The 27,332-nt window shown below is 34.9% G+C and overlaps 2 protein-coding genes and 1 pseudogene across 5 annotated transcripts; all 3 read right to left on the reverse strand.

Annotated features, from left to right (window-relative positions):
- Positions 1–293: 293 nt before the first annotated feature.
- On the reverse strand, positions 294–12,693 carry REV3 (recovery protein 3). Of its 3 annotated transcripts, XM_088806273.1 has the most exons (24): positions 12,449–12,693; positions 12,205–12,287; positions 11,882–11,948; positions 11,734–11,783; positions 11,510–11,622; positions 11,345–11,387; positions 10,725–10,793; positions 10,001–10,156; positions 9,691–9,862; positions 9,517–9,608; positions 9,027–9,428; positions 6,668–8,222; positions 6,164–6,391; positions 6,026–6,076; positions 5,604–5,953; positions 4,966–5,108; positions 4,148–4,739; positions 3,565–3,711; positions 3,070–3,345; positions 2,841–2,948; positions 2,222–2,427; positions 1,729–2,032; positions 756–1,370; positions 294–637 (listed from the first exon to the last, which is right to left on the reverse strand). In XM_088806273.1, exons 1-24 carry the CDS (start codon positions 12,558–12,560, stop codon positions 464–466), a joined length of 6,108 nt encoding a protein of 2,035 aa, XP_088662399.1. In that variant the 5' UTR covers positions 12,561–12,693; the 3' UTR covers positions 294–463. The 3 variants fall into 3 exon arrangements, with proteins under 3 accessions (XP_088662399.1, XP_088662400.1, XP_088662401.1); XM_088806274.1 differs by lacking the exons at positions 11,882–11,948; positions 12,205–12,287; positions 12,449–12,693 and having other exon boundaries at positions 10,001–10,070; positions 11,734–11,755; XM_088806275.1 differs by lacking the exons at positions 10,725–10,793; positions 11,345–11,387; positions 11,510–11,622; ... (2 more) ...; positions 12,205–12,287; positions 12,449–12,693 and having other exon boundaries at positions 9,691–9,858; positions 10,001–10,137.
- An 839-nt stretch (positions 12,694–13,532) lies between these two features.
- Positions 13,533–17,702, reverse strand: LOC18600367 (putative linoleate 9S-lipoxygenase 5). Its single transcript, XM_018122268.2, has 9 exons — positions 17,439–17,702; positions 16,443–16,723; positions 16,110–16,350; positions 15,739–16,026; positions 15,481–15,566; positions 15,271–15,378; positions 14,895–15,199; positions 14,554–14,817; positions 13,533–14,463 (listed from the first exon to the last, which is right to left on the reverse strand). The coding sequence occupies exons 1-9, from the start codon at positions 17,638–17,640 to the stop codon at positions 13,707–13,709; spliced, it is 2,532 nt and encodes an 843-aa protein (XP_017977757.2). The 5' UTR covers positions 17,641–17,702; the 3' UTR covers positions 13,533–13,706.
- Positions 17,703–23,687: 5,985 nt separating this feature from the next.
- On the reverse strand, positions 23,688–26,752 carry LOC18600366 (putative linoleate 9S-lipoxygenase 5; annotated as a pseudogene). Its single transcript, XR_016026197.1, has 4 exons — positions 26,505–26,752; positions 26,109–26,344; positions 25,741–26,004; positions 23,688–25,635 (listed from the first exon to the last, which is right to left on the reverse strand). The product of XR_016026197.1 is annotated as a putative linoleate 9S-lipoxygenase 5 (transcript).
- Positions 26,753–27,332: the final 580 nt, after the last annotated feature.

Genomic DNA, 27,332 nt, shown 5'->3' on the forward strand with positions numbered 1-27,332 from the left:
AGAGAATTGTTTACATTAAAATTATTGGGCTAATAGAAGGCTCAGCCCAAAAGAAAGCTTTATATTTGTTTGTACCATTATTTAGATTTTATTCATATTTACGCATGATCTCACAAAAAAGTTATGAAATTTAAATGTATTACTACTCCCTAAGATTTGAGCATATATTTTTATTATTCTAAGATAAAGGAATATATACTTTTATTGCAAGATCAAAGCCCGTTAACTATTACTCAGACATTTAAACGACTTAATTAAACTTTCATGATCACAATACAGATTAACAAATTTATTATTATTATTTTTACTATTGTTATTATTTATTAAGAGCTATAAAATGTTTAAAATTTTTGAAAACTGTACAACAACAATAAACAAACACAAATTACATACATTACAAAACATAAATTTTAGTCTATAAAACACAAACTATCCTTCCTATTTCTTGTGTGAAGAAATGTGTTTAAAACCACTCCACCATACATTTCGGGTACAAGCCTTTATCGGTGGCAACGGCAGAAAGACCCTGTAGTTCCTTCTGAACTTTACGTCTCTCGTAGAAGACAGAGCACGCAAGTGAATTGCACTTCACCCCACTCTCCACAAGCCAGTCCCCTCCCCCACAGTGCCGACATATCTGCTCGAAGAATCCATAACCATGGTAAAGCAATACAAGCATCAATGACTATTACTATTTCAATATGAGAAATGTTTACCCAACTGATATGAGACTAAAAAGAGATCGCATTACTCACAGCGACAAGGTGTTGCATCTCTCTCTCTGATTTTGAAGTCCTCCCAACTATAGCTGTTGCAGCTGCAGTTTCGTTTTCTGAACATTTACCACATAGATGGGCTGATGCTTGGACCAAGTCACCGCAGAGTATACAGTGTTTTGAAAGATAATAATAATCAATTCTAGTCCGCTGTGGATTTAGAGCATGTACACCGCATTTACCAAAAGCTTCCCTGGCTAGGCGCGGCATTTCTGAGAACCACCGGTTCAAGTCAGCACCAACTAGCCCAAATACCCTCTGCAGTGCTGGGATTATCTGTTTGTTGATGTAGTACAAATCATTTAATCTGTATGGGGAAGTAATAGCTAAAAGTTCCAATGGATCCACCACCATGTCAACCAGGCGAGCCCCAGGCTCTCCATGGATTACAACATAGGGTACTCGCTCTGCATAGCGTGGTTCTGCCCTCGGATCTGCTCTCATCGCTTTAGTTGCCACAATTGCTGCTGGTGGGAGTGAACCTACTTTTGTACTGTATGTTCCTAAGCGAACTTCTTTTGCAAAAACAAAATCCTGAAGAGACACCCTGCCAGACAAAATCCTTGTCCATTGACGATGCAAATATGCTTTAACCTATATGAAACAAAACAAAATGGATTACAACAAAAGCTAAATTTCATCATCTATGATTAAAGAATTTGCCAATCTCTTAATGCAAACTATGATGGCATTTACGGTGATAAGGCAACAAAGATCAAGAATTCATGGCAATCTCAATGTTGTGGAGGCTCTTTCTCTATTTTATCAGGCCCTTAAATATGGTAATTTTTCAATAAATTGCAACATATCAGGTGGCACTTACGTTAAAGCCTAGTTTCTTCCTTGATAGTTCTTCACTAAACCACTTTGTTAAATATTTACAAAAGGCCAATGGCTTCCAGGTGAATTATCAGCTTAGACAAGTCACACATAAATAAGAGAACTTAAATACCTTTGGTATATCCTGATGTTCAAAAAAGAGTCTTAGTGACTGTTCCATTGTCTTGGCAACAGCACCACAAGTATCCCTGCGAACTGTCTCAATGCCTTTAGCATCAAAAACAGGCTTGACTTGGTCAGGGCTCTCATAACTATAGCCGACATAGCGCTTCTTAGTAAGGAGAAAACATGGGTGATAGACTTTCTCCATCTTCAACGTAACTGGATTTGGGTTCATTGCAGTTATTGCAGATGCAATCTCATGTCCTATTTTGAATGATTCTTTAACTGTGCGCCCCTTAAGGAGGACAAACATGCTGCAATAAAGAAAGTCTTTTAGTCTGGCCATACGCTAAATGCATATGAGGGACTAAACAATCCAGTATTATCTTTAACATGCATACGAGGCACCATTCATTGTAAACCAAATGTTACACCACATGCACCACTAAACCTGTTTGACTTACATTTTCATCCCTAATGCAGTAACAGGTTTGACTACATACCTATCAGTGTCACCATATATAACATTAGCCCTCCATTTTTCATGTGCATTTACATAAGAAATAGCTTTTTCAAGTGTACTACGACCACATTGAACAATACTGTCCGCAAGCTCAGCACAAGGCATGCGACCACTAAACCCAGCAGCAGTATAGCCATACGTTACATTTGCTATCAGCTTCAGAGCAAGCTGTCTTGCATTGAATATCTGAAAGAAACATTAATCATAGTAAACTATCATATTTATTAATCAGCACACATAAAGTACATTATCCATGGAATAACAACAAAGAATGTCAAATGTTAATTTATCCAGGCAGAGAATAGTTTATTTCACATTTTACAGTCAGTACTTCAAGTAATATACTGAAAGAGGCAATCATTTAGAATCCACGACAGCATACAACTAATTTTGACTCAGCCTTGGTTTAAAACTAGTGTACATAGACAAAAGGGAAGATGAAAAAAGAAGAGGAAAAGTAATGATCTGAGTTAAGCAAGTTTGTTCACTGCACCATATCTTTAGCAGCAGGGTGTCTAAGAATATGTCTAAAATAATTAGCCTGATTTTACTTTAGAGTAAAACTATGAAGAAACCAAAATTCTTGGGAACAAACATACCCTCTGAAGAACTTGCTGTGAAGGAGTCAACTTCTTCATTGCTTGTTTCACCATTATTCGAGTTGATAATATTTCCTCCAGTAATCTAGGCAGCACTCCTTTGCGTACCTATAGAACAACAAAAGTGGACATCACAGGATGCAGCATCCTTTTCTTCTTTTTTATTTCTTAATTTCCAAAATGAAAGAAAACTTATACAGTAGAGAAGAGGAACTTCTAAAATAATTACCTTTGAAGGCACATACATAACACCATTTGGAGTAAGCAGCACTTGATCTTTTAGATTCCGCAAAACATTTGGATCTGGTGCATATGAACTAACCCCAAGGGTATTTACTTTAGAATTTGCAATTTTTCCAAGGCATGTGCAAAAGCAAAGGTTGTAAGCAATTATCATGGATGGATAAAGAGACTGAAAGTCCAACACAACAACTGGATCTGCATAGAAACCAGATTCAGGTTCCATCACAAGAGGCAAACACTCCATTGCAGGTTGAGAAGCAACCTGTATAAGAGAAAAACTGAAATAGTCAATCACAACAGTTAATAGCACACAATACATAGTATAGATGATGACAAAGAAAAAGACGAAGAAGCACAGGAAGCACAACTCATGATCAGAAAGCCACCAAAATGAAAACAAAGACAAATATCATCAGCAACTGGAAAGTTAGTAAGGAAAAATGAGATGCAATCATACTGAAAAGACTGAGTCAGCACTAACCTGTTGGTTTCCAGGAGAAATAGCAAGATAATTCTGTGTATGTGCCAACCTCAGAAACATGGATTCAACACGAAACTGTGAACCTCGAGAGAGGACAGAAAAGAAGTCGATGCCAAAAACACGAGCAAGTTCTGATGTTCGATTTATCTGCAAAAGCCAACATTATCACAATATAAAACAGAATGGGTGAGTGAAAATAAAAAGAGAATAAGGACTATAAAATTCAAACAAAACTATTTCTAGCTACTTTCTCCCAAAATAGATGTATATAAAAAAATTGTTTTGCCAACAGGTATCATTGAAGAAAACTTAAGGTACAAATTAGATATATTTTCATTAGCCCTCTGCAGTAACTATAGGGATATATACAAAGTCAATCTCTTTCCATGAAGAACCGTGTAGAACTCACAAATTTCAAACAGATTGACCAAGACAAAGGCAATAATGACAAGTGACAACAATCGAAAGAATAACAGTCATTTCTGGACAAAAAAGTAGCCAATAGTTATAGATAGGAGACAATCAAATTTGACCCAACTAGCATTCTGAATGCAGTGTTGTGAAAAAGCATTCCTTAACATACCATATCCAGTTTATTCATTATCTGCAGATTCAGCTTTGCTCTTTCAACCACGTATTCAACACATCTGTACCTTGCCTGTGCAGGACCACTTGAAAACCATTTTGTCAATACTTTATAAGGAATTGATGGAATTTTTTGCCTCAAAACAGATTCAGCTACAGCTTCAACTGTATACATGTTAAGTTTAACCTCACCACGCATTAACCTCCAGACATTGAGGACAATTCTACCACCAACATGGACACCACTGGCATGAGTTCGGCCCCATTCATCCTCTATTATTGCATCTTCCATCACAATAGAATCAGCAATCAATGGCTTAGACAGCAGTTCTTCCTGTGAACCATTTTGAGAAATATTAGTTTCTTCAGCTTTTATCTTGGTTTCAGATGGTGTCCTTGATATTTTGTTAAGCAATCCTATACCAAGATATGCAGCTCTTTCAGCTAGAAAACCAAGAGAACCACCTTGCACATCCCAACCCATTAAAATATCAGGATCAAGAGAACATAAAATCTTCATAAACTGACCAAATAAGTGCTTCTCCTCAGAGAAAACAAAAACCTTAAGCCCAAATATTCCATCAAGATTCCTGCACGTATATCAAGAGGACTAAGAAAAGCAAAAAGGATGGACACTTGTTATGTGAACAAGATAGCACAAAAAGTTTTTGGTGAAAGTGATTTTGGCATAAAAATTGGAAGCTGATTAAACCTAAATACATAAAAGAATAGAATGATTTCAGAAACAAATTATAGAATATCAAGGGCTGCAAAATTAACCAATCAAAGTGAAATTAAATCAAAAGACTACCACACCTCTGATAGAATCCAGTTTTACTATACAACAGCACATGAACTTCAGTTTCAGAATCATTGTCATTCTGAATTGCTAGAGCTACAACATTGACAGCGTCGAATCGAGGATCAGGTCGAAGGTCTCCTCTAGATTCTGTGTGAACCTGTCAGCAGGTGTTGCAGTCTTTTCAGAGATCAAACTCAAAAATTTTATTAACCAAGATACCATAATCAAGAATTTCCATCTGTAAATAAATGTGTAGTTCGAAGAAACAGTAAGCAGCAACATTTCAAGCTTATCTTAATGGTAGTAAAGTTAATGCTTCTCTAAAGCTCAGACTACATATAGACTTTTCTAGGATAGTCTAAAGGGTTCAATGTCAATATCTTATGCTTATTGGAAACATAAAGGAGTTCAAACGTGCATAATGTAAAATTGTAGAACTTCAATAGGTTGCTATTGAGAATATTTTGATCATGAAATGATGCTTAGGATCTTTTGTCAAGAAACCATCTAAAAATTCTACAAGAAAGGGCACAAAAAGGTCACAAGCTGTGTTTATAAAGTTAAATGAGAGACCAAACTTTATAAAGCAATTTTAAAGAAATAAAATCAATTATAAGAGATAGTGCAACAATGAATATGCCACGGCCGATACCTCCAAGCTTAACAATGTAAGCTGTTGCCCAGCACCAACACTTGCAGGATCACGAAATCCTATTTGACTTAGTGGAGTGGGCCTGGATTTTCCATCTGGGCCTGATATCTGAGACATATCCTGTGAGCCATCAGCACATGCATTGACTGTCCTAATATTTTCCTCACTTTGACAGGGTGTTCTCGACTCATTACTGCAAGACTTCACTTCTGAACCAAGGACCATATTCTTCTCTGGATGCCCTTGTTCCAACATTGATGTCATGTGATATTTAGAACTAGATTTGGTCAAAGCCTCATTACAATTAACAGGAGAAGAGTTTTCTGAAGCAATCAGACACTCGGTAGAGCCTGAAAAAGGTTCTAGCAGTTAATAGGGGTTCTACATCTTGTCTTTCTACAGAAGAAAGCTATAAACCCTACCTGTTAAAGATGGAGACTCTGCTGATACTGCATTACTCTGTCTATGACTTCCTAGAAATTCAGAACTAACAGTTACGATAAGAAATTGATAACGGTAGGAAATGAATAGGCAGCTGTTTCAACAAATCTAGCTGATACCTTCTTCATCACATGACAGCCACCTATATACAGAATCTGGAGAAGGGGGTGAAGATACAGGCGTTAACAGGTACAAGAAAGAGCCATCATTTTGATAGTGAATAGGGACTCCCAAGGCAGCTTCCTGATGAAAATTAGAGTTGTTATTTCCTAGGCACTTGTTTTGAACTTCCTTCTCTTCTTCGCACCCCCTTGAGAAAAATGGGAGAACCTCATCCAAAGCTCTGCCTTTAAGAAAACAAATACAAGTTGGTCAACCATGAAGCCAAGCAGTTGTAGTAACTAATAGATTTTTGTAAGAACCTCAGTGAATTGCAACAAATTTAATAGAATTTTCACTAACAAATTCACAGATGAAACCAAATTGCCAAGAATTCCATACAATTTACTCTGACCAATACAAGCTGCCCAGCCAGTGACTTATTGACAATGATCTTGACCAATAAACTATAACCAAATAAAGAAATGTGAAGTCACATGATATTAGAGAAATACAAAATTCACCTGATGTTCCTTGACAATTTTCCTCATTAAAAAGAGAAGGAGAATGTTGGGTAGTAGGTAAATGTGTAACATTTTCAGTTGCTCCATCATTCCAATCTGCCGTTGGGGGTTTCTTGCAGAAGGTCATGCCAATCAACTCCACAGGTTTTGCCTCCACATCAACAACCAAGCCAGTAATGCAACCCTGTTTTCCACCACCACAATCTTCATTCTGTGGATAACTTTTGTCAGTCGTTGCATCTATGCCCACAGGTTTGTCAGCAGATAAGGAAATTTCACCTTCATAATAAGTTTCGTGGATGTAACCATCCATCCCAAGCATTTTATGCGTACGTGGAGAAGCTGACAAACACCAAGAACCATTAGTGTCTGTTTGCTGTAATCTCTCATCAGGAGAATCTATTTCCTTGTGGGCTTTGGAAGTGTGGGCATCAGAATTTCGGGATTCTGCAGAAGTTACTCGAAAGTCAAACTCTTTACCCTTATAAGTTTCACAGTGACCAATAGAAATTGCAGAGTCATGCTTCTTGGGGTAAAAGTTCAACGCTAACTTCTTCCCCATTTGTTCAGGATGGCCTGTGTTAGCCTGTGCTGGATTAGAAATGCCAGACAATTGGGGTAGAGTACAATACACCGAATCAGAATCGGTAGGCTTGAAACCAACAGCTTCAGGAAATTCCTTTTGTTCATTGGCAAGTGATGGACTATGGTTGAGAGATCCAGGGCCCTTCTTGTCAAGCTCATTATGTGACCCATGAAAATTCAATTGTTTTGGGCAAAAGAAACTATCTGTTCCCTTTTCCGTCTTCAAATGAACATTTTCACTCCTAACAGACCCACAATCAGCAGGTTCAATTCGGCGGCTTCGCTTTCTTCTCATCAAGTCCCGCACAGTGCATTCAACCAATATACCTGCTTCTTGTTTATCATCACTGGCATGTGCATTTTTATTTAAAGGGTCAGAAGCTTTTCCCAAATCATTTTCAGCTGAAAAACTTGTGCCTAAACATTCTTTAATTTCATCAGCACATGCTTCAGTTATGTTGAAACTGACACTATCAGAGTTATCCTTCCCCTTCCCAGTCACAGAAAGAGGTAAAGAACCCCATAAAAGTTTTTTTCTTTTGCGCTTGGTACTAAATGTTTTACTGGTATCCTGGGAGGACCTCTTCAATTCAGTTTTCATGTCTGCTTTTGATGAATTTGCAACTGATCCTGCAGAAGGTGATAGACCTAGATCATCACTGGAACCATCTGTTTGGGGAATATGTTTGCCGGATGAGATTTGAATATGATCATAAGAATGAGAATTTCTTTCCTTCAGACCATCAAATTCAAGTAAATCCCCAACCGAATCAAGAATATCCTGACATTCTTTCTGTGACTCACTCTCATAATCGATACTGGCTTTCTCTAGCACCTTATCAATGGTTGTTGCAGGCAACAAAGGAGTCAATATAGTCTCACGAACAAGTTCATCATCTGAGTTTATATCATCAGCAGCATGAGAATTGGCAAGCCATGCTAACAGCCCCAAAGCTTCGGTATCTGTAGCCTGTAAAAGCATGAATTAATAAATATAAACTGATGGTTTAAGTAGAAGAAACAGGAGCCTAAGCAGTTTCAAGGAACTTCAATAGCCCATACAGTTAATCATAGCCCCCATGAATCCACCAAAGTTTATCGTTCACAATTCACAACTATAAATCCAGTAATGAGAAATGGACAGAAATTGTCCTCAGTATTAGTACATAGAACCAACCCCATTATGAAAAAAATGCTTGCATATCAAATGCCTGGAAATAACTACATTTTTTTATACACACAATCCCCAAGAACTTAATCAAGCTTGCAGATCATATAACAACTTAATAACCTAAAAGTAATCCACTTGGGAAGAAAAATTATTAAATGCCTGATCTAAAAGATAGTATTAATGTTTTATTAAGCTAATTAAAAGGAAAGATAAAAATGCATTCTAAAGCACCATTCAATACCTTTTCAGATGAGGTACAAAATTCTGCCAACCATTATATATTACTATGCACTGAAATTTGCCCACTCAGAAAATAAAAATTCTATTACACAGAAAAATGAAAACAGGTAGTATGTGATGCTTCTATAGAGAGAAAATGAAAAATCAAGGTGAGCCAACCATGCATTCAATGGCTGCTTCTATAACCCAACAAGAAAGAGCTGCTAATGGCCCAAAAAATTCACATGGTCAATACTTATAAAACGCATGGGAATATAAATGGCCAATAAATGAGATCACCACCCAAGTGTAAAGAAACACTAGCATTCAGGAAGACAAACACACTAAATATATAAAAATTACTTTTGGGTCAGAGGTTATTACTGTTTGTGATGATAGTATTTCACCAACAGACAAAAGTTCAGGACAAACATCTTTTTTTTCAGATGAGGCAGCATTCATCTCTTTTTCACATGGCTTACAATGTTGTGACAGAGACCCAAGCAGGCTTTGTTCTTTCGAGCAACTCAGAGCTTGTGGAACAGTATGATTCAAATTGATATGTGTAGGTCCAACCAAATTTTCTTCATTGGCCGAAGGTATGACTGACTGTTCAAATCCCAATTCATTGTGAGACAAAGTTTCTTCAACTTTGCTGCACAATTTCATTAGTTCGTCCTCAAATCCAACACCAAGTGAGAGAGCTTTCAAAACATCTTCTGAAAGTGGCCTGTCAGGGTAAGAAGGTAGAGCCATCTCATGCATCCCTGTCCTCTCACACTCTTCCTGTAACACCAACTATAGAGTTTAACAAAGGAACAGAATATTTCACCTGATTCATGTAGAACAGCTTATAGGTAGGAAAAGACCAAACCTCCCAAATTGGAATAAGAGACTGAACCATTTTCACATCGGAACAGGTTTGGGATAGAGATGTATATATTTTGAATTGCTGGTTAAGAATGTCTGAAAAGTAAAAGTAATGAACAATTTTAGATACAAAATGAAGAGTATATACAGCAATCATGTGAAGCAAAGCCATACAAACCATCTAGGGTGGCATCTCCCTCAAGTTCACATAAACTTTGACGTTTAACATGGCAAATGTCTTGATCTGATGACACATCAAGTTCAGCTGAAACGTGCCACATCCATTCACCTGGAATCGTGGAAGATATCCAAACTGGCGAATTTATGCACACATCACGACTTGAATCTGCCTAATTGCAGTTTCCACATCATAAAAGAGAATAAGATTTAAACATGAAAAGAAATTCATGCCTTTATGAAGCATCTGACATCAAAGGGGGAAAGGGGGGGGGGGGGGGGGGGGGGGAGGAGAGAAAGACAGAAGAGACCTGAAAACCAGCAGCCTTCAAGGTCAAGTCATCCATCTTCTGCCCATGTTGGCCACAATTATTAATTTTTCTGGGATAGGAAAGATCAGGTATTGGATTACGAAACTTCATCCTTGATAAATGAAGATGACCCATCCCGTACAAGTTATAATCAACCTACAAGGGAGAGCTTAGATCTAGAAAACATTATCAAAAAGAAGGGCAGTTGGAGGTAATTTGAGTATGTTTAAATATCCCAAGGAGAGAATAGTTTGTATGAAGCATTTAAGGAAAGAATAAGATTATTTTCAAGATCAATAAAAATGCCATAACAACCATTCAGCAATCAGCACAATAGTTGCATTTCTGTCTAGCCATTTGATGAGATATAGAAAACTATATGTAAGTTTACCTGGCTATACTATAAAGAGCATTAACCAATTTGGCCATAAAATGCAACATAACTCTTACAAGCCAACTATTAAGCATGGGAAGAAGCAAGGTAAAGAGATATAGACGATTTGCAAATGAAAAACAAAATAGAAATAAAACACCATCTATACAATAATATTAACACACATTTGTGCAGTAACATGTGAATGCCAAAATCTTTGAAGCAATAGTACAAAATCATATACTTATTGCTGCTATTTTAACGAATCCACTATCACAAAGCACTGTCTGTGATTCAGATATGAGAGCAGTATTGATAAGTCATTAATCTAGTAAAAACCCATGTACTTACAAGAAACTGAAGAATAAACGGAATGTGCGATTCATGAGGTTGCAAACTTTTATCCAGAACAGCACCTGCCTGAAAAACAACAGCATTACCAGCATACATCATTCAGAATATGCACATGCATACATATATACCTGTGAGAATGTGCACATGGCGAAACAAAATGATAATGTAAACATTTTAGACAGAAAGTATAAAGTTAAATCTCTAGACCAAAACCAACAATGTCCAAGGGCTTCCTGTTATCTGATCTGAGCCTACATTGTAAAGCATATGCAGAAAGTGACAATCAAGTGCTATTTCTATATTTCTAATTGCCATGTCTCCTAGGGAACAATTAGTAATTATTTCTTTAAAAATCTCTAAATATGCACAAAATGCTCAGGAATAGGTATGCCAAACATAACAGACCACTTCCTCTGACAAATATCATCTACAGCATAGATCTCAGATCAGAAGGTAAAAACCAATGTAGCATACATTCAAGAGAAAAAATAATAACAATGATGGTGATTATGTGGACAAAAAGTCCAAAACATAAATCGATGAAGGAAAACCAAATATAAAATCCATGAATGATAGCAATGTTCAACAAAAGTTGAACACCGTTAACAAGACCATACCAAAAGACGATTGGCTGCACGAGAGACATCATGTGGATAGTAGCTTAGATCATGTCAAGGTCCTCAGCAGCATTCTCTTAATCTATTTTATGAATACAAAAAAGTTCTTTGTTTCAAAAGAAACAGGAAAAAGAACAACTATAAGAAAGTATAATACTTGGATACAGATAAATCTTCACAAATAGCTCCTCAGATGAACGATAACCATAAAACTTCTTTGCTCGTACAAGGCTGCAACCATGCACATGCTGCCGTTTTGAACCAGCACCAACTTTAAGCTACAAGTACAAGTCAAAACAAATTCACACCATATTTGCTGAATCAGCAATGTCACAGTGCCACAAGCACAAATCAATAATCAGAACTCCACCAAATTTAACCAAAAATACCTTCAAGGCTTTTTCTAAGGCAAGTGCTAAGGCATCTGCGCATGCGTGGTCTGTGATAAAATTGACAAAGAATACAGTTTACTTCAAATATTACCCTTACAATTGCCAAAAGAAAAGATTAAAACATCATTGCAAACATGCTCAGTACCTTCTTGGTGTGTATGAGAGCCCTGAGGTAATATATCCACCAATGGAACATATAAATAAGGCAAGGCCTACAAGAAACAAAATGCAACGATTGAGCACTCATAAACAAGAAAGAATCATACTTAACCAAACTTACAAATAACAAATATTTCGAGCATTTCTTAGTTAACAGTACATTGCAATTGCAATTGCTTAACAAATACATAGCCATCTCGAAATACAAAACAAATAACAGCTAGATCATCCTCAAAGTAAGCCAATTCTCTTAACTAGTAACCAAATCCAAGCAAATAATTAACAGAGCGAAGAGAGCAGAAATCTTACTCTATGAATATGCAAACAAGTCTTCTGACCAGCCGGTGTGGAACCATAAATTCTTATAACCGGAACTTCATTTACTCTTTCACCTTCAAAATTTCAAACAATTGAATTTAATAATAAACTCAAAATTCATAAACATTTCGGCTTCACTACAACTAAAGAGTTGCTAATCAAACGTTTCAGAATTTACTCGACAATAAAGAGACTATTAAAAAACCGAAAAAAAAAATAAAAAAAGAAGTCGTACCTTGAAAGCTACTATAGCAAGTATCGTAGCCGGAGATGGGCCGTGCCATGTAATGATCGATGGACACGATTCGAACGCTGAAAACGTTCGAATCCGGCTGCGAATTCGACATTTGAATTTCTTTTTATTCACAAAAAAACCGAAATTCAGATCAAGATTGAAAGATTTCTTTTCTTTTTCCTTTTCTGAATTTCTTTTCCGCAGGATTTGAATAGAGAAGTTGCAGTGGAATAAAATTTTTTTACTTGGCGCCAGTTTTTCTTTTGTGGGGGGTTTTATAGAACAGGAGAAACTTTCATTAGCTTCTCGGGTACTGCAACGAATTAGATTCAAGTCCTTGTACTTTCACTAATTTACACTTTGACCTTATATTTTAAAATTATGAAATTCTGAAATTTTCTTGTGTAATGTCGTACTCTTTCCATCTCTAAACATTTGTTTTTTTATTATTTTTATATAAATTAAAATAAAAATTTTTTATTTTAATATATTTTATATTAAAATTTGAAAATTTTTTATAATATATAAATATCATACTATAAAAAATTGTGAAAAATGAACAAAAAAAAAAAAAAGAGACAAAGAAATATATTTGTACCCTATAACTTTTCTCTTTGTGAAAAATGGGTTTTGGATTTTTGTTCTTGCCGATTTTGTCACTATGTATAAATTCTAAAGTATCTCTCAAAACATTAGAATTGTAAGAGATCTAAATGCTCATTAATAACATTTAGCTTGCTTAAACATTTAATTTATCAATGTTATTGATTAATGATGGATTTAATTAAGCATAACTAAATTTCAAATTAATAAAAGTCCACTTAGAAATATTGACACACGCACAAAACTTACAATAATCATAAATCATAACCTCATTAAATAAATACACATTTACTCATTGAATAGTGACGGAGAAAAGAGGTATAGTAAAATCTTTGTTTTTCAAAAATTTTAAATTTTTAAAATATGTTTTTATTTTAAAAATTTTAAATTTTATCTTTATAAATATTAAATTATTTTAAAAATATTATCTTTATTTCAATTGTAAAATCTTGACTCTACCAATATTATTAAAGAAAACATATTGGACTCACAATGAAAATTTTATTGATGTATTGCAATAATAGCAACCTTTATTTTCTTTTAGGACAAGGAGAGCTATAAACTAGAATCTATGGATACCACCAGTTTTACCATTTGGGCTAACCCCAAGTAGCAATACCAATATTGATTTTCATAGATTTTGCGCAGAAGCTCTTTAGATTGAGACACTGTTGGGAATTCCCTTGCCAGTAAGTCCACTTTCACTGGTAGGGAACAGTAGAGTGTATGGCACATTGACTGGACCAGAACGATTCTTCAATGTCTTGTCATGATTCATCTGAATAATCCTTTGCTCAATCTGTGAAAGCTTGTTTCCGAAATCATTGAAAGCTTTCAATGGTGCTGCATCAGTTGTCCATTTATCAGGGTCGCTTCTTTGTCCGAGGTACACCTCGTCTGGAGAATGCTTGGACAGGATTTCTATCAGGGAAACGCCGAGGAGAGTCATCAGCTGGGAAGTAACTATTTTCAGGAAAACCCTTTCGAAGTTGGTTTCGAGCTCAGCATATTCAGGACTGCCTTTTTCAGGCATGAACATACGGCTGATGGTAGGGCGGTTTGGAAGGTAGCCCGCGTAAGGGTATTGCCCAAAGTTGACAGCTGCATGGAGAGCAGAAGCAACCCATATTATAATGGTGCAGGAATGAATCAGCTCTTCGAGAGTCTGCATGCTAGGCCACCATGGCTCATCTTTCTTGTCACCATGACCTCTCTCTCGAAGTTCTTTCCACCAGGCTTGAAGTTCAGGGTCTTGTTGAACCATTGCATCAGACTTGTAGTAGAAGGAGCAATAGTCTCTGACCCATTTTTCAATTGCAAACCAGATCTCTAGCCCGTCAACAGCATAAGGATAGTCTTTTATCAGTAGGCGAAGACCACGTGGTGAATTCTTGTCATCAACAGCAATTCCTCTGGATAGAGAAGCATGGAAATTAAGCTATCAGTCCACTAATTATCGATGAACCTTTCATTTTTACCACTTTGGAGCTATAAGATTTTACCTCTTCTTGAGATCAACGGGGAGAGCCTGCTCGAGGAAATTCCAACTCTTGTAAATTGCAGATGACATCTCCATGGCATATTTTCCAGGGAAAACCGTCAACTCTAGAATACCATTTGCATTAATCAAAGTTTGCCTAGCCAGTGCATTTATATTCACTGTGTCACGGAAATGAGGTTGGAGAAGCTTATAAATTGGATGAACCACGCTTAGCTGCCTGTTTGTTGCAATCACAAATGGCTCAATCACTGCATGAGTGTTCAACCTGTGACCAAAACCCGAAGGCATTAAAAACCCCTCTGTTCAAATTAAAAACTCACCCTTCATTAACAGATTCTATACCAGTGGCTTATAAGCTGATGATAACCAGAGTCATTCACAGCCACATAAGCTTTAGCCAATTGCCATATGCTACCCTCAACTCCCTCTTCCGTCGGCGTGTACACCTTGCTGACACAGCCATATATATCAGCCTCTGGATGTGGATAACTTAATTCGATTGCTAATGGCTTCAAAGTCCCATCAGCAGTCAAAAAGAGCAGTGTCCTGGATGCATAAGTTTTTGTAGTGGTAGTGTTTATCCTCCTCAGGTATGGCATCAACGAATCATGATGATCCAATATGAATAGCTTGTTGCCCATTAATGCCTGTGAATCAAACCCCCTTTCAGTTTCATGGTTTATGGTGTAATAAAAAAATCAGATGTGAAGCATATTACCTGTTCTATAGTGTATCCACCCAGGTTACACTCTATGTGTTCTTTCCTTATGAGACTGTTTTGGTTACCGTATATTTTAGGATCTAGCTTGCTTTTTGGAGGAAATTCCTGCAAATCGATTCAGGGTCGGTTACAAAACTTCTTCACCATTGAGAAAAGACAGGAAAATTAGAAAGAAAATGACTCTAAAGTTTTCAGGCTTAAGCTTACTTCAAGACGACGAATAACGACGGGGTTCACTCCAGCAAGCATTTCTCTAGCGAATTCTGCATCTGTTCGCCATGCACTTGTACTGTCTGCTCATTGATTGAAATTGCAAAGTAAATAAATGGCTAGGCAAAATAGTATTGCTAGATAATTATGCACATCTCTTTAACTATTTATGACTTGACAGATGATTTTATCAAATCTAATGTGCAACGAAATGGAGATATGAAGCGTTCAAATAAGTTACTATACATTCTATACCTTGAATAACTTGAGGCACAGGATAATCAAGTAGTTCCTTTAGCTTCTCGTTGGGGATCAGGCTTCTGATGTTACCTCCATAGAGTACTCTCAGAACTTCATTAAAAGAGTCGAACTCTTTTGGTGGATTGCCACAAAGAGCTTCGAAAATTGGAAAGATATTTTGAGGTAAGGCACTGAGTCCATTGCCGACAAAGTCTAACAACTTCACGTGACCAAATTTCTCATCTCTCGGAACATAAATGAACAAGCTCTTTGGGAGTGGCAGCCTGCTCTCGCAACTCTTATCTGGTAAGAAACGGAAACATTATCAGATCATACTCAAGATAAAGAAAACACCCCATAACTCATCCGAAATGTAAATCTCTAACCTGTTTTGGTCGGCGGTCTGCCTGTTCTTCCCCTACGGGGATAAGGATACTCGAGACTCCCTCCAAGAGTCTGGCGTTGATAATCTTGACCCTTATCAGGATCCCCCAAATCATTGTACAAAGCATAGTCATAGACGCGGTCCCATTCTTTGAGCTCTCCTTCACCATTTCCTCTCAAGACCCTTAGCTCTTCCTCTCTGTACTTACGAAGTGGTCCTGGCATTTCATTCGGAAGATACGTCTGCACAAATGTAATACCAAAAACACTTTATATGTCACTCTATCTGATGGAAACATTAGTAACGCAATCTTGATCATGGCAGAATTACTTGCCTTGTTAGCAAAGAAAACGCGATCGCTTTGGTATTTTTCGTCAGGGTAGACCCAAGAGTTACAAACAAAGTGGATTGGACCTCGACCAGGAACATCGTCGAGTGTGACGGTCTTGAGGTAGAATTCACCATGGTGAGCATTTCGTACTAAGATAGCTCCCGGTGTGCCGAGGTCCTCATCCCAAGCAAAGCTAACGGTGAACTTACAGTCCCCTAACACTGGTGTAAAATTCCAGTTCTGTAAATAAGCCGGGGCTCCCATCTTTCCTCCCAACATATTTGCTGCAAATTAAGGCACATCGGCAAAATATGTCAAAAGCACTCTCAAAAACATAATATGATTGATTATTAACAATGATTATATAAATATAGATTTGAGTTTATTGTATGAATCAGTGCAACATTACAGTTAAATTAACAAAATTAAATTACAATACAGTTAGGATGTTGTTAAATTTATAATATTTATAAACTTGATTTTCTCTTAAATTATTGAGAATCTCTATTAGGTTAAATTTCTATTTGATTTTGACCGATAAAAAAAGCTATTCATAATTTGATTTAATAACAGAGTAATGTTTTCTTTTTTTTTTTCTTTTTTTTTTGTTGAGTTAAAAAATAAAAAACATTTTGGGATGGAAGCAAATAATTGAATATTTTTATCCAAATTATTTTTTGTCCCATTAGTATAAATTAAATTACATTATATTAAAACTTTCATATTACTAGAAAAACTTGCAAGTTTTATTATTTTTATTTGAAATAATTAAGATAAAATAATATGAAATCTCATGCGATTATATGCTAAATTAGGTCTATAATATGTACATTATATATATTATGAATTTAAGCATTTGCCTAAATTAAACATATGTACAAAAAGAAATAGAAAGAAAGTTAAAGAATATATATATAAGCATTTAATTTAAGCAATGCTTATGCTTTGCATTTTAATATATATATATATATATATTATCAAGGAGGGAAATGAGCTTACTAGGGTCAGTCTTTTCAGCACTAACGAGTCGCAGGGATACCCTTTGGCCTAACATTTCAAGAATGGTATCAGAAGGGCCAGATTGGAAGTCATTTAAGTCATTGTAGTCCAAAAGGTTCTTCTTCACTACAACAACAGAGCCTTGAATCTTCTTCTGCTTGCCAGCATTGTTCAATGCCATTGGGCCAATTCCAAAATTCATCTTTTGGTTCTTTGGCTAGGGCAACCAATATGAAGGATGATATGGAAAGTGTATGAATGCTGTATTCGTGGGGTTGTTGGTTTTATAAAGAAGAAGTGTGGGGTATTTATAGAGAAAGATTGGTGCGTATGTTGTTTTCATTCTTTCTTTTTTTTCAATTCAAAAAGTTTACGTATTTTTCTTTTATAAAAAAAATGCACATACAATTATAGATGGAGTTAAGGTGGTGATAGCCATCATCTCTCAATTTTTAATTTTTTTATATTATATATATAAAACTTGAGATATATAATATAATTATTTTTATAATTACTTTTTGATCACCTGTTATGTAAAATCTTAGATCCGTCACTACATACGATGAAATTCAAAAAATTATGCTTGATGAGAATTTATCTTATTCTTCTCATCTCATAATTTTGTTTTAAATTTTGAATTCGAAACTTATAACAAAAATTCTTTTAAGATTATTGCATCACCGACCATATTTTTTTGAATATAATAAAAATCAAAATTGGAGTTGGATCACTTTTATTTTTATCTTTCCAAAGTTTATTTTTTTTGGATAATTCTTTTTTCTGCCCATAACGCAACAAAGTTTTGATTTTTTGGAAAGGAAAAATCATAAATTTTGTGTTTGTGTTCACATAAAATGTTGGACCATTTTATTTTTGTCTGTTATATATATATATATATAATTAATTATAGGTTACACAACATACATAAAGATAGAGGAGAGGTAATTCATATATTAAAACAAAAAAGTAAATGCCCTGTGAATTTTTTGTCCCTAACCCTTCAAATGAAGAAGTTTGGCACCAATTTGGATTCCAATATTTTTCAGTATTTATTACTAAAAAATTTAGAGCAAAAATGGGACAAAAAAAAATTCATGTTGCAAAAGGGTATAATATTCAATTTCCCCTATTTTCTTTACTGTAATTAAGTTACACAGTGAAAGACATAAAATATTAAAATGAAATCATGTCATAAATTTTATATTACTAGTAAATTAGTGTTAATTTAAAATTTTGGACCGTTATTTTTTTGGTTAAGTCAAAAGAATAAATCTGTCCTATTGCCAATATGTTATTATACAGCACTAAGCTTTTGTAAGGCCACAAGCATATTTTACCCAAATCAAACTGCTTTTGTCAATGAAAGTCTTTTGCCATACAAGTTAAAAATTTGTTATGATATTTTGACATTGAAAATATAAAAACATACATTTTAAAAAAATAAAATTCTAATAATAAATTAAATAAATAAAAAATCCGTCTAAACAATCATAATAAAATATTGGACTGTTATTTGTTTATTTTAAATTTATAATTAAGTTATATAACCAAAGATATGAATTTTTTCAAATAAAGGCAAAAGTTATATATCTATCAATATAGCGAAGAGATAGCAATAAATTGGGGAAAGCCTACACGTGTAGTCTGTGAATCATATAATAAAGAACAAAACTAACCCAACACTATTTACGTGAGGATGATGGGGATGTTTCTCTTCACATTTTCGAGCATTTATTATTGTGGATCTCTTTTTTTTTTATCACCACACCATTTGTTATTTTATCATTTCAATCATAATTAATTATCTTTAAGATTTTTCTTTTATATTTATTTAAACTCATTCTAACTTAATAGACGATTGGATTGCCTCAAAAAAAAAAAATAGACGATTGGATTACCTTATTTTTATCATAAATTAAGTTATTCAATGAAAAATTATTCAATGCTCACATAAAATATTAGATCCTTTTTTTATTTATATCATAAATTAAATTACACAACGAAAGATAAACATATTTATGAAAGAATGACAGGATTGGATCAACCTGTGTGTAATTGTGAATCAAAGAACAAAACCCAATTTAGATGAGATGCTTGGGAACCAGCTTGGGTTTTCTCCAAACCTTCAACATTTTTGAGGACATGGCAGAGAGCCTCGTGATGCTTGTGTTCTCTTTTAAAAAAAAAAATTTAAAATTTTAAAAAACAAAAAAATTTATTAAATTTTTAAAGTCGCCTCTGGTGGGAGCCCCTCCCATTTCTGATCGGTGTGGAAGGGAGGATAATTTTTGCATGGCATGGAGAATTTCTAACTTTTGCATGGCATGAAGAATTTCTAACTTTTGCATGGCATGTGAAATTGGTTTTATTCTCAAGACTGACAATTGAGGGTGACTCCTCTTGGTAGTGTGAAGGAGGCCTGCTTAATTTCTAGCAAATAATACACTTGAAGTCAAGTGCGTTGCACATTCAATCTGTCCATATGTATAAGTCCGTGACTTGAATTATTATTGAATTCAATTTTTTGGACGTGTAATGAGAAATCAAGATATCAAGATGAGGGGATAAATGGTATATATTGAATAAAATTGATTAGATTTTTTTGAATATTTTCAAAAGGTTAATTAATGTTTTTGTAAAATTTTTAATTAAAATAGATTACAGATGTTTCAGACGTGATGATATACCATTTATCCCGTAATAGATCCAACTTTTTGCATGACGTATGAAATCAAATTAACTTCCAAGACTTAACAATTGACAGCGACTCCTCTTGGTAGTGTTAGGACTTAATTACTACCACAAATTTCTCCCAAAATTTTGCCCTTATTATCAATTAGTCGGTTGTCAAGTGTGTTGCACCGTTGAATCTGTCCATATATATATATATATATATAAATTCACGAGTATTGCATTGGGAGTGATTTGCCTCTAATTTTACCTTTTCCATGAAACTTTTTGGGAGTAAGGGAGGTTTAGTTATGATAGTCTTGCATAAATATGCAACGAAAGCTTAATGACATTGTCTTTCATTTTACTTTTTTTTTTTGAAAGGTGAAGTTTTATTGAGCTAGCCTTCAACGTGTCATTTCAAGTCTTTAGTCTTAATTGCCTAAAAGACTCTTGATGGCATAATAGTTGCCTAGGCTAGATGGAACCTGTACACCTGTATCAAAAAGAATCTGCCCAAAAAGAAATTGGCAGCATAGCACCATGAACAAGAAAAGGTGCCAGAATACAAAAATCGCCCTAATTCTATTCGATTGCAAATAACAAAACCCCCCAACCCAACAAGCAAGGAAAAACTCCCACAGCTAGGATCTTATCATGTGAAGTCAACCTTTCTCGTGCCACCAGAAGTTACATAGTAAAAGAATCACTTAAGAAACATGGGAGAAGACCATTCAAAACAAAAGTAGCACCAATCATCAGATTGAAAAGCCTTAAAACGGAGACTTAGTGGCAACAAACAGCAAGAGGACCAAAACGAAGGTCCAACGGATAGCAGAGTCCAAACAATCGAATTCAAGAGACCCTTGATCCAAAAGTAGCCTGGTAATTCGCAGAACAGAAACAAAAACCCCAGGGGATCGTATCATCAACGAAAACCCCTTCTTGGTAGCATTAACCACAGTATCTTAGACAAGCCAACCCAGACAGCATCGGATTCATCACAAGTTCAGCGTAAGAGCTTCCGAAACACATCCCCACTCCCCGCCATACCAACACACCCTGAAGAACATGACTCAAGCAACGAAGTCCTCTGTAAAGCTTAAGCAAGGGAGAGTCAACGCACCATCCAAAAGGAGGACACAAGAACCCATCAACTCGTAGAAAAAATCTGCAAAAGACTAGCAGAAGAACCACCCAAAGAAAAGAAGGCCCCCAACCCTAAAAAAGGAAAATCCCCCCTCCTCGAAAATCCCCCTATCCCAAAGCATCCATGACAAAATCCCTCACTTAAACAAGGAGAATCCTTTAAGAAAACATCCAAGCAACCAAAAAAATTACACCCAGGGGCGGAGCTAGCCAAATTTTATTAGTGGGGTCAAACACAGTTGAATAAGAGTTAAAAATTTTAAAAAGCTAATATGTTAAATTCAATCAACAATAAAAATATTGATAATAGAAATATGAAACTAAATATAAAACTATAACTTGTAAAATATAAATAGTTAAAAACGATTTATAAGATTAATAATTTTTTGTTATATAATTAGAATTATTTAAATGCTATATATTCAAGAGAATTTTACTTTAACTAAATATAAAATGTAAAACATATAAAAAAATATACTCAAATTAATTTTCTTTTACATAATTAGGATTAATAAAAAAATGATACGTTGATGAAATTTTAAGTAACAATGTAATATTATAATTTATATTTGAGAACTATATAATAATTTATTAATTTTTAAAGATTAAAATCATAGAAAATAAAATTTTTGTAACATAAAAAAGAAGAACATGGCAATTAGAAGGTAGATACCACATATTACATAATAAAAAGGAAAGAAAAAGAATATGGTTAATGGTTTGTAGAAATTTGGGAAAAAATATTTATAGAAACTTATAACATATGAACAAATGGAATAAAAATGAAAACAATAAACAAATGTAAATAAAAATAATAATATAAATTAAAAAAATTTAAAGTTGAGTGAGATAAGTGAAATCATTTTATTATTTTTTATTTACATTAATTATTAAATAAAATATTATTTTGAGGGAGCTAGTAATAGAATATATTAAAAAATTTAAAAATTTTTATATGTTATGAAAAAATTTTTAAAAGTTTTAGGGGGGGCATCATATAAGGAGGGTCTGTCCCTGATTACACCCCAACTAAAAAAGAACTAACAGAAAGAGACACTAAAAATAATAATAATAATAATAAATAAAAGCTCAAGACACCTTCCTCCTTAAGTGGAAAAACTCACCAGTGAGCCCCTAGACATGCCTTATTTACCTCTCAATCAACCAAATTAATAATCCTAAAACCTCTTGACCTCCCCAACCTTCAAGAATAACCCTCAACCCATCACACCCTCAGTAGGGGAGAAATCACAACCTCCTTTCCTTTCCCCTTTTGCTTGACACAACAAAGAGCTTAATCCCTTTATTCCTTTATTTTTTCCTCTTTGTTTGTTTTATTTCTTCTTTTGCTTTGTTTTTCCTTTCCCCTTTTTTTTTTTCCATTTTTTCTACTGTCATTTCTCTTTTTTTTTTCTTTCTTTTTTTTTTCCTTTTTTATTTTTCCATTCCTTTTTCCTTTTTTTTTTCTCTTTTTTTAAATATATATATATAAATAATGAGAGAGACCCTAACTTGAGCCAAAACAGCATGTCCAGCATAAACTCGAAGATGACCCCTAAACAAAAACAAGGTCTACAAGGAAATGAGCAACAAGAACATAAAAAAACAACTAAAGAGCAGAGAGACAAGACCCCAGCTTCCCTCCAAAACCAATATTAAAGCAACAAGAGAAATCATCAAAAGAAAAAAATCAAATACCTTTAACGAAGAGAAGTAGTGAAAAAAAAAAGTGAAAGATCTTAACCCAAAAGGTCCTTAAAAGCGACCGTGCCAACAGAACAGCCACAAGCAAGATCATCAACTGGAAGCAAGGAAATCACCGAATAAAAAGAGATTCAACTTCTCTCCTATAGAGTAAAAAGAGAGCAACAAAGCAAAACCCCTACAAGAATGACCTAAAAGGGATCAGAAAAATAAAACCTCGTCTAAGAGACCTTAGCCAATCCTTCCCCATTAGATCGAACAAAGTCCAACAAAATGCTCAAATAAACAAAAATCACTGAATAATAGTTATTTGGTGCTATAAGAAATCAATGGACAATTTTTTACCTTTTTTCTTTTTCTCTTTTTCTTTTCTTTCTTTGTTTCTTCTTTTTTCCTTTTCTCTTTTTTCTTTCAATTTTTTTTTTCTTTTTTTTTTTTTCTAAAACTTAAAGGAAGGGAGGGTGAAACCTAAACATGATGACTGAATATCAACGGATGACAGATCTTTCTCTGAAGCATCATACCCCCAAAGAATTATTAATCATCTTTATAGTCAGAATTCTAACACCTGAGTATAGAGCATTAATCTAAAAAAAAAAAAAGAGTCAACATTCAAGCTGTTTGCACCATACAAAAGTCAAATTGAAAACGGGTCAGCCCAGGATCAATAAAACTAAAGAAGCTCAGCAAAATGTGGTAAAGAAGATGCATATAAAAAAGAATTAATTAAATACAAGAACAAGGTTTTCTTCTTTTTGAACCCCAGATTTAGCCAACTCATCAGCTACCCCATTTGCCTCCCTATTAATCTTCCTAAGCTGCCATTCCCTTATCCTCTTCTGAATTCCTTCCAAGACAAGGATGTCTTTACTAAGTCTCCATGGGGCTTTATCGGGTTTGTAAACCCAACTAACTGTATTTTATGAATCACTCTCCACTATCAAGCAATGACTTCCCACCCATTTAGAGACTCCAAATAGTTTGAAAGCCTCTTTAATTGCCATCACTTCAGCAGTGTTAGCCTTGGAAATTCCTATAGGAATAGAGAACAAAATTTTAACGACCCCCTCCTCCTCCCTTAACACACCTCTAATAGCGGCTTGACATGGGTTACCCTTAGCTGCTCCATCTACATTGAATTTAAGAAAGCCTCTATTAAGTGGTTCCCATTCAACCGTTTGTCTACCTCCCCTAATCCTAGTGTGAAGTCTATTCACCTCAAGGCATCTGATAGTTTGTTCTAATTGTTGAAAGTCAACTAGCCATTTAGCTTTTGCCCACCATGCAACCTTAACTCTAACAAGGTCCCAACATTGGTCATCGCCCCAATTCTTACCTTGGAACACGATCTCATTCCTCATTAGCCAAATAGTCCACACAATGGCAAAAAAACCAAACGCCATACCCTCTTATCCCTTACCCTTACAAGTTCATTCTAATCAAGAAAAAGGGGTTCGCTTTGGCTTGAGCTGCCCATTGTAACCCTCATTGATCAACCCAGCTCGACCAAATCTTCTAGCTCTCTATACATTCAAAAAATAAATGATCGACTGTCTCCTCTTTCTCCCTACATAAAACACAAATTGCAGAGTCAACCCTTAATAGACTTGTCTTGACCAACTCTGCTTTAACTACAACTTTTTCCTTAAGAAGACGCCAACTAAAGACCTCGACTTTCATAGGAACATTTCCTTGCCACACCTTGCTCCACAAATCGTTCACCTGCTTATCTCTTGAAGCCAAAAATGTACAAAAAGAGCTAACAGAATACTTTCCACTAGGACTTCATTTCCACACAATCGTATCTTCATACCCTTTAACCACTGGATGAACATTTATAATGTTCATCAAATTTTCTCACTTCTCCATCTCCCAACCAAACAAATTTCGTCTTAACTCCACTTTCCATTGCCATTCTCCTTAAACCCATTGGCCAAATTCTCTTACTTTGCCTAACTTGTTAGTTGCTAATGTGAAAATCCTTGGGCACAATTGTTTAAGGATAATTCCTTCAATCCACTCATCGCTCCAAAAATTAAGGTAATCCCCTCTTCCTAAAATGTAGCCAAGACCTCCACGTAAAACGAAACTGCACACATCAGCTTCAGTCATGGGTTTAATGATGCTCTTCCATACAAAAGATTGCTTGTTTATCCTCCTTGATGCGTGCTTTGACAAAACTTCTACCACAGACATGCCAATGAAGGTTTGCAGCTGCGAAGTAATTGTTCTGAAGAAAACCTTATCGGGGTTTTTCTCAAGTTCAGCATATTCAGGAGTGCCTTTCTCAGGCATGAGCCTACGACTTAGTGTTGGACGGTTTAGGGAGTAGCCTGCATAGGCGAATTGTCCGAAGTTGACAGCTGCATGGGGAGCAGAAGCAATCCATATGATAATGGTGCAAGATTCTATCAGCTCTTCACGAGTTTGCATTTTACGCCACCATGGCTAATCTTTCTTGTAACCATGACCCACCTCTCGGAGTTCCTTCCACTAGGCTTGAACCTCAGGGTCCTGTTGAACCATTCCATCCGTCTTATAGTAGAAGGAGCAATAGTCTCTCACCCATTTTTCAATGGCAAACCAGATTTTCAACCCATCAACAGCATATGGATAGTCTTTTATCAGTAGTCGAAGACCATGTAGGGAATTTGTATCATCAACTGCAATTCCTCTGAATATATATAGAGAATAGAAGACGATTGATGTCATTTCCATTAAAGCATATTATATATATAGAGAGAGGATTCAATTCATTTGTCATTAAGACTCTGATTACCTTTTCTTGAGATCACTGGGGAGTGCTTGGTCAAAGAAATTCCAACTCTTATAGATTTCTGATGACATCTCCATGGAATATTTTCCCGAGCAAAATGTTATCTTTATTACTCCACCTGCATTCACAAGAAGTTCCCTGGCCAATGCATTAATAGTCATGGTGTCACGAAAGTGAGGGTGGAGAAGCTTACAAATTAGATGAACCACACTCAGCTGCTTGTTTGTTGCAATCACGAATGGCTCTAAAACTGCATGAGTGTTCAACCTACAGAGACCAAAGTAGTCAAAGACACACAAATTAACTACAAACTGATTACTAATTTTGCTAATATATAAAAAAAACCTAAGCCTATATTGACAGGTTTTTACCAATGGCTTATCAACTGATGATGAGCACAATCGTTGATAGCTACAAAAGCTTTAGCAAATTGCCAAATAGAACCCTCAACTCCATGTTCCATTGGAGTATACACCTTGCTAACAACACCAAATTTATCCCCTGTTGGATGTGGCAAGCTCAATTCAATTGCTGATTCTTATATTCATAGTCGGTGTGGAAGTGGATCCATAAATTCTTAAAACCGAAACTTCATTCACTCTTTCACCTTCAAAATTTCAAACAATTGAATTTAATAATAAACTCAAAATTCATAAACATTTCGGCTTCACTACAACTAAAGAGTAGCTAATCAAACGTTTCAGAATTTACTCAACAATAAAGAGACTATTAAAAAACCGAAAAAAAAAATAAAAAAGAAGTCGTACCTTGAAAGCTACTATAGCAAGTATCGTAGCCGGAGATGGGCAGTGCCATGTAATGATCAATGGACACGATTCGAACGCTGAAAACGTTCGAATCCGGCTGCGAATTCGACATTTGAATTTCTTTTTATTCACAAAAAAACCGAATTGAGATCAAGATTGAAAGATTTCTTTTCTTTTTCCTTTTTGAATTTCTTTTCCGCAAGATTTGAATAGAGAAGTTGTAGTGGAATAAAAATTTTTTACTTGGTGCCAGTTTTTCTTTTGTGGGGGGTTTTATAGAACAGGAGAAACTTTCATTAGCTTCTCGGGTACTGCAACGAATTAGATTCAAGTCCTTGTACTTTCACTAATTTACACTTTGACCTTATATTTTAAAATTATGAAATTCTGAATTTTTCTTGTGTAACGTTGTACTCTTTCCATCTCTAAACATTTGTTTTTTTATTATTTTTATAAAAATTAAAATAAAATTTTTTGATTTTAATATATTTTATATTAAAATTTGAAAATTTTTTATAATATATAAATATCATACTATAAAAAATTGTGAAAAATGAACAAAAAATGAAAAAAAAGACAAAGAAATATATTTGTACCCTATAACTTTTCTCTTTGTGAAAAAAGGGTTTTGGGTTTTTGTTCTTTCCGATTTTGTCACTATGTATAAATTCTAAAGTATCTCTCAAAACATTAGAATTGTAAAAGATCTAAATGCTCATTAAAAACATTTAGCTTGCTTAAACATTTAATTTATCAATGTTATTGATTAATGATGGATTTAATTAAGCATAACTAAATTTCAAATTAATCAAAAGTCCAATTAGAAAG

This window comes from Theobroma cacao, chromosome 5 (assembly GCF_053813885.1).
Source record: "Theobroma cacao isolate CCN51 chromosome 5, ASM5381388v1, whole genome shotgun sequence".
Taxonomy (NCBI): Eukaryota; Viridiplantae; Streptophyta; class Magnoliopsida; order Malvales; family Malvaceae; genus Theobroma; species Theobroma cacao.

Excerpts from the sequence above, each read along its gene's own strand:
- REV3 (XM_088806273.1), bottom strand. The coding sequence starts at position 12,560 with ATGTCGAATTCGCAGCCGGATTCGAACGTTTTCAGCGTTCGAATCGTG. Across the intron at positions 12,288-12,448 it reads TTGCTATAGTAGCTTTCAAG|GTGAAAGAGTAAATGAAGTT; the intron begins GTACGACTTCTT and ends GAAATTTTGAAG. Across the intron at positions 1,371-1,728 it reads AACATCAGGATATACCAAAG|GTTAAAGCATATTTGCATCG; the intron begins GTATTTAAGTTC and ends TGTTTCATATAG.
- LOC18600367 (XM_018122268.2), bottom strand. The coding sequence starts at position 17,640 with ATGAATTTTGGAATTGGCCCAATGGCATTGAACAATGCTGGCAAGCAG. Across the intron at positions 15,379-15,480 it reads TCGTTATTCGTCGTCTTGAA|GAATTTCCTCCAAAAAGCAA; the intron begins GTAAGCTTAAGC and ends ATCGATTTGCAG. Across the intron at positions 15,200-15,270 it reads GTGGATACACTATAGAACAG|GCATTAATGGGCAACAAGCT; the intron begins GTAATATGCTTC and ends TTTGATTCACAG.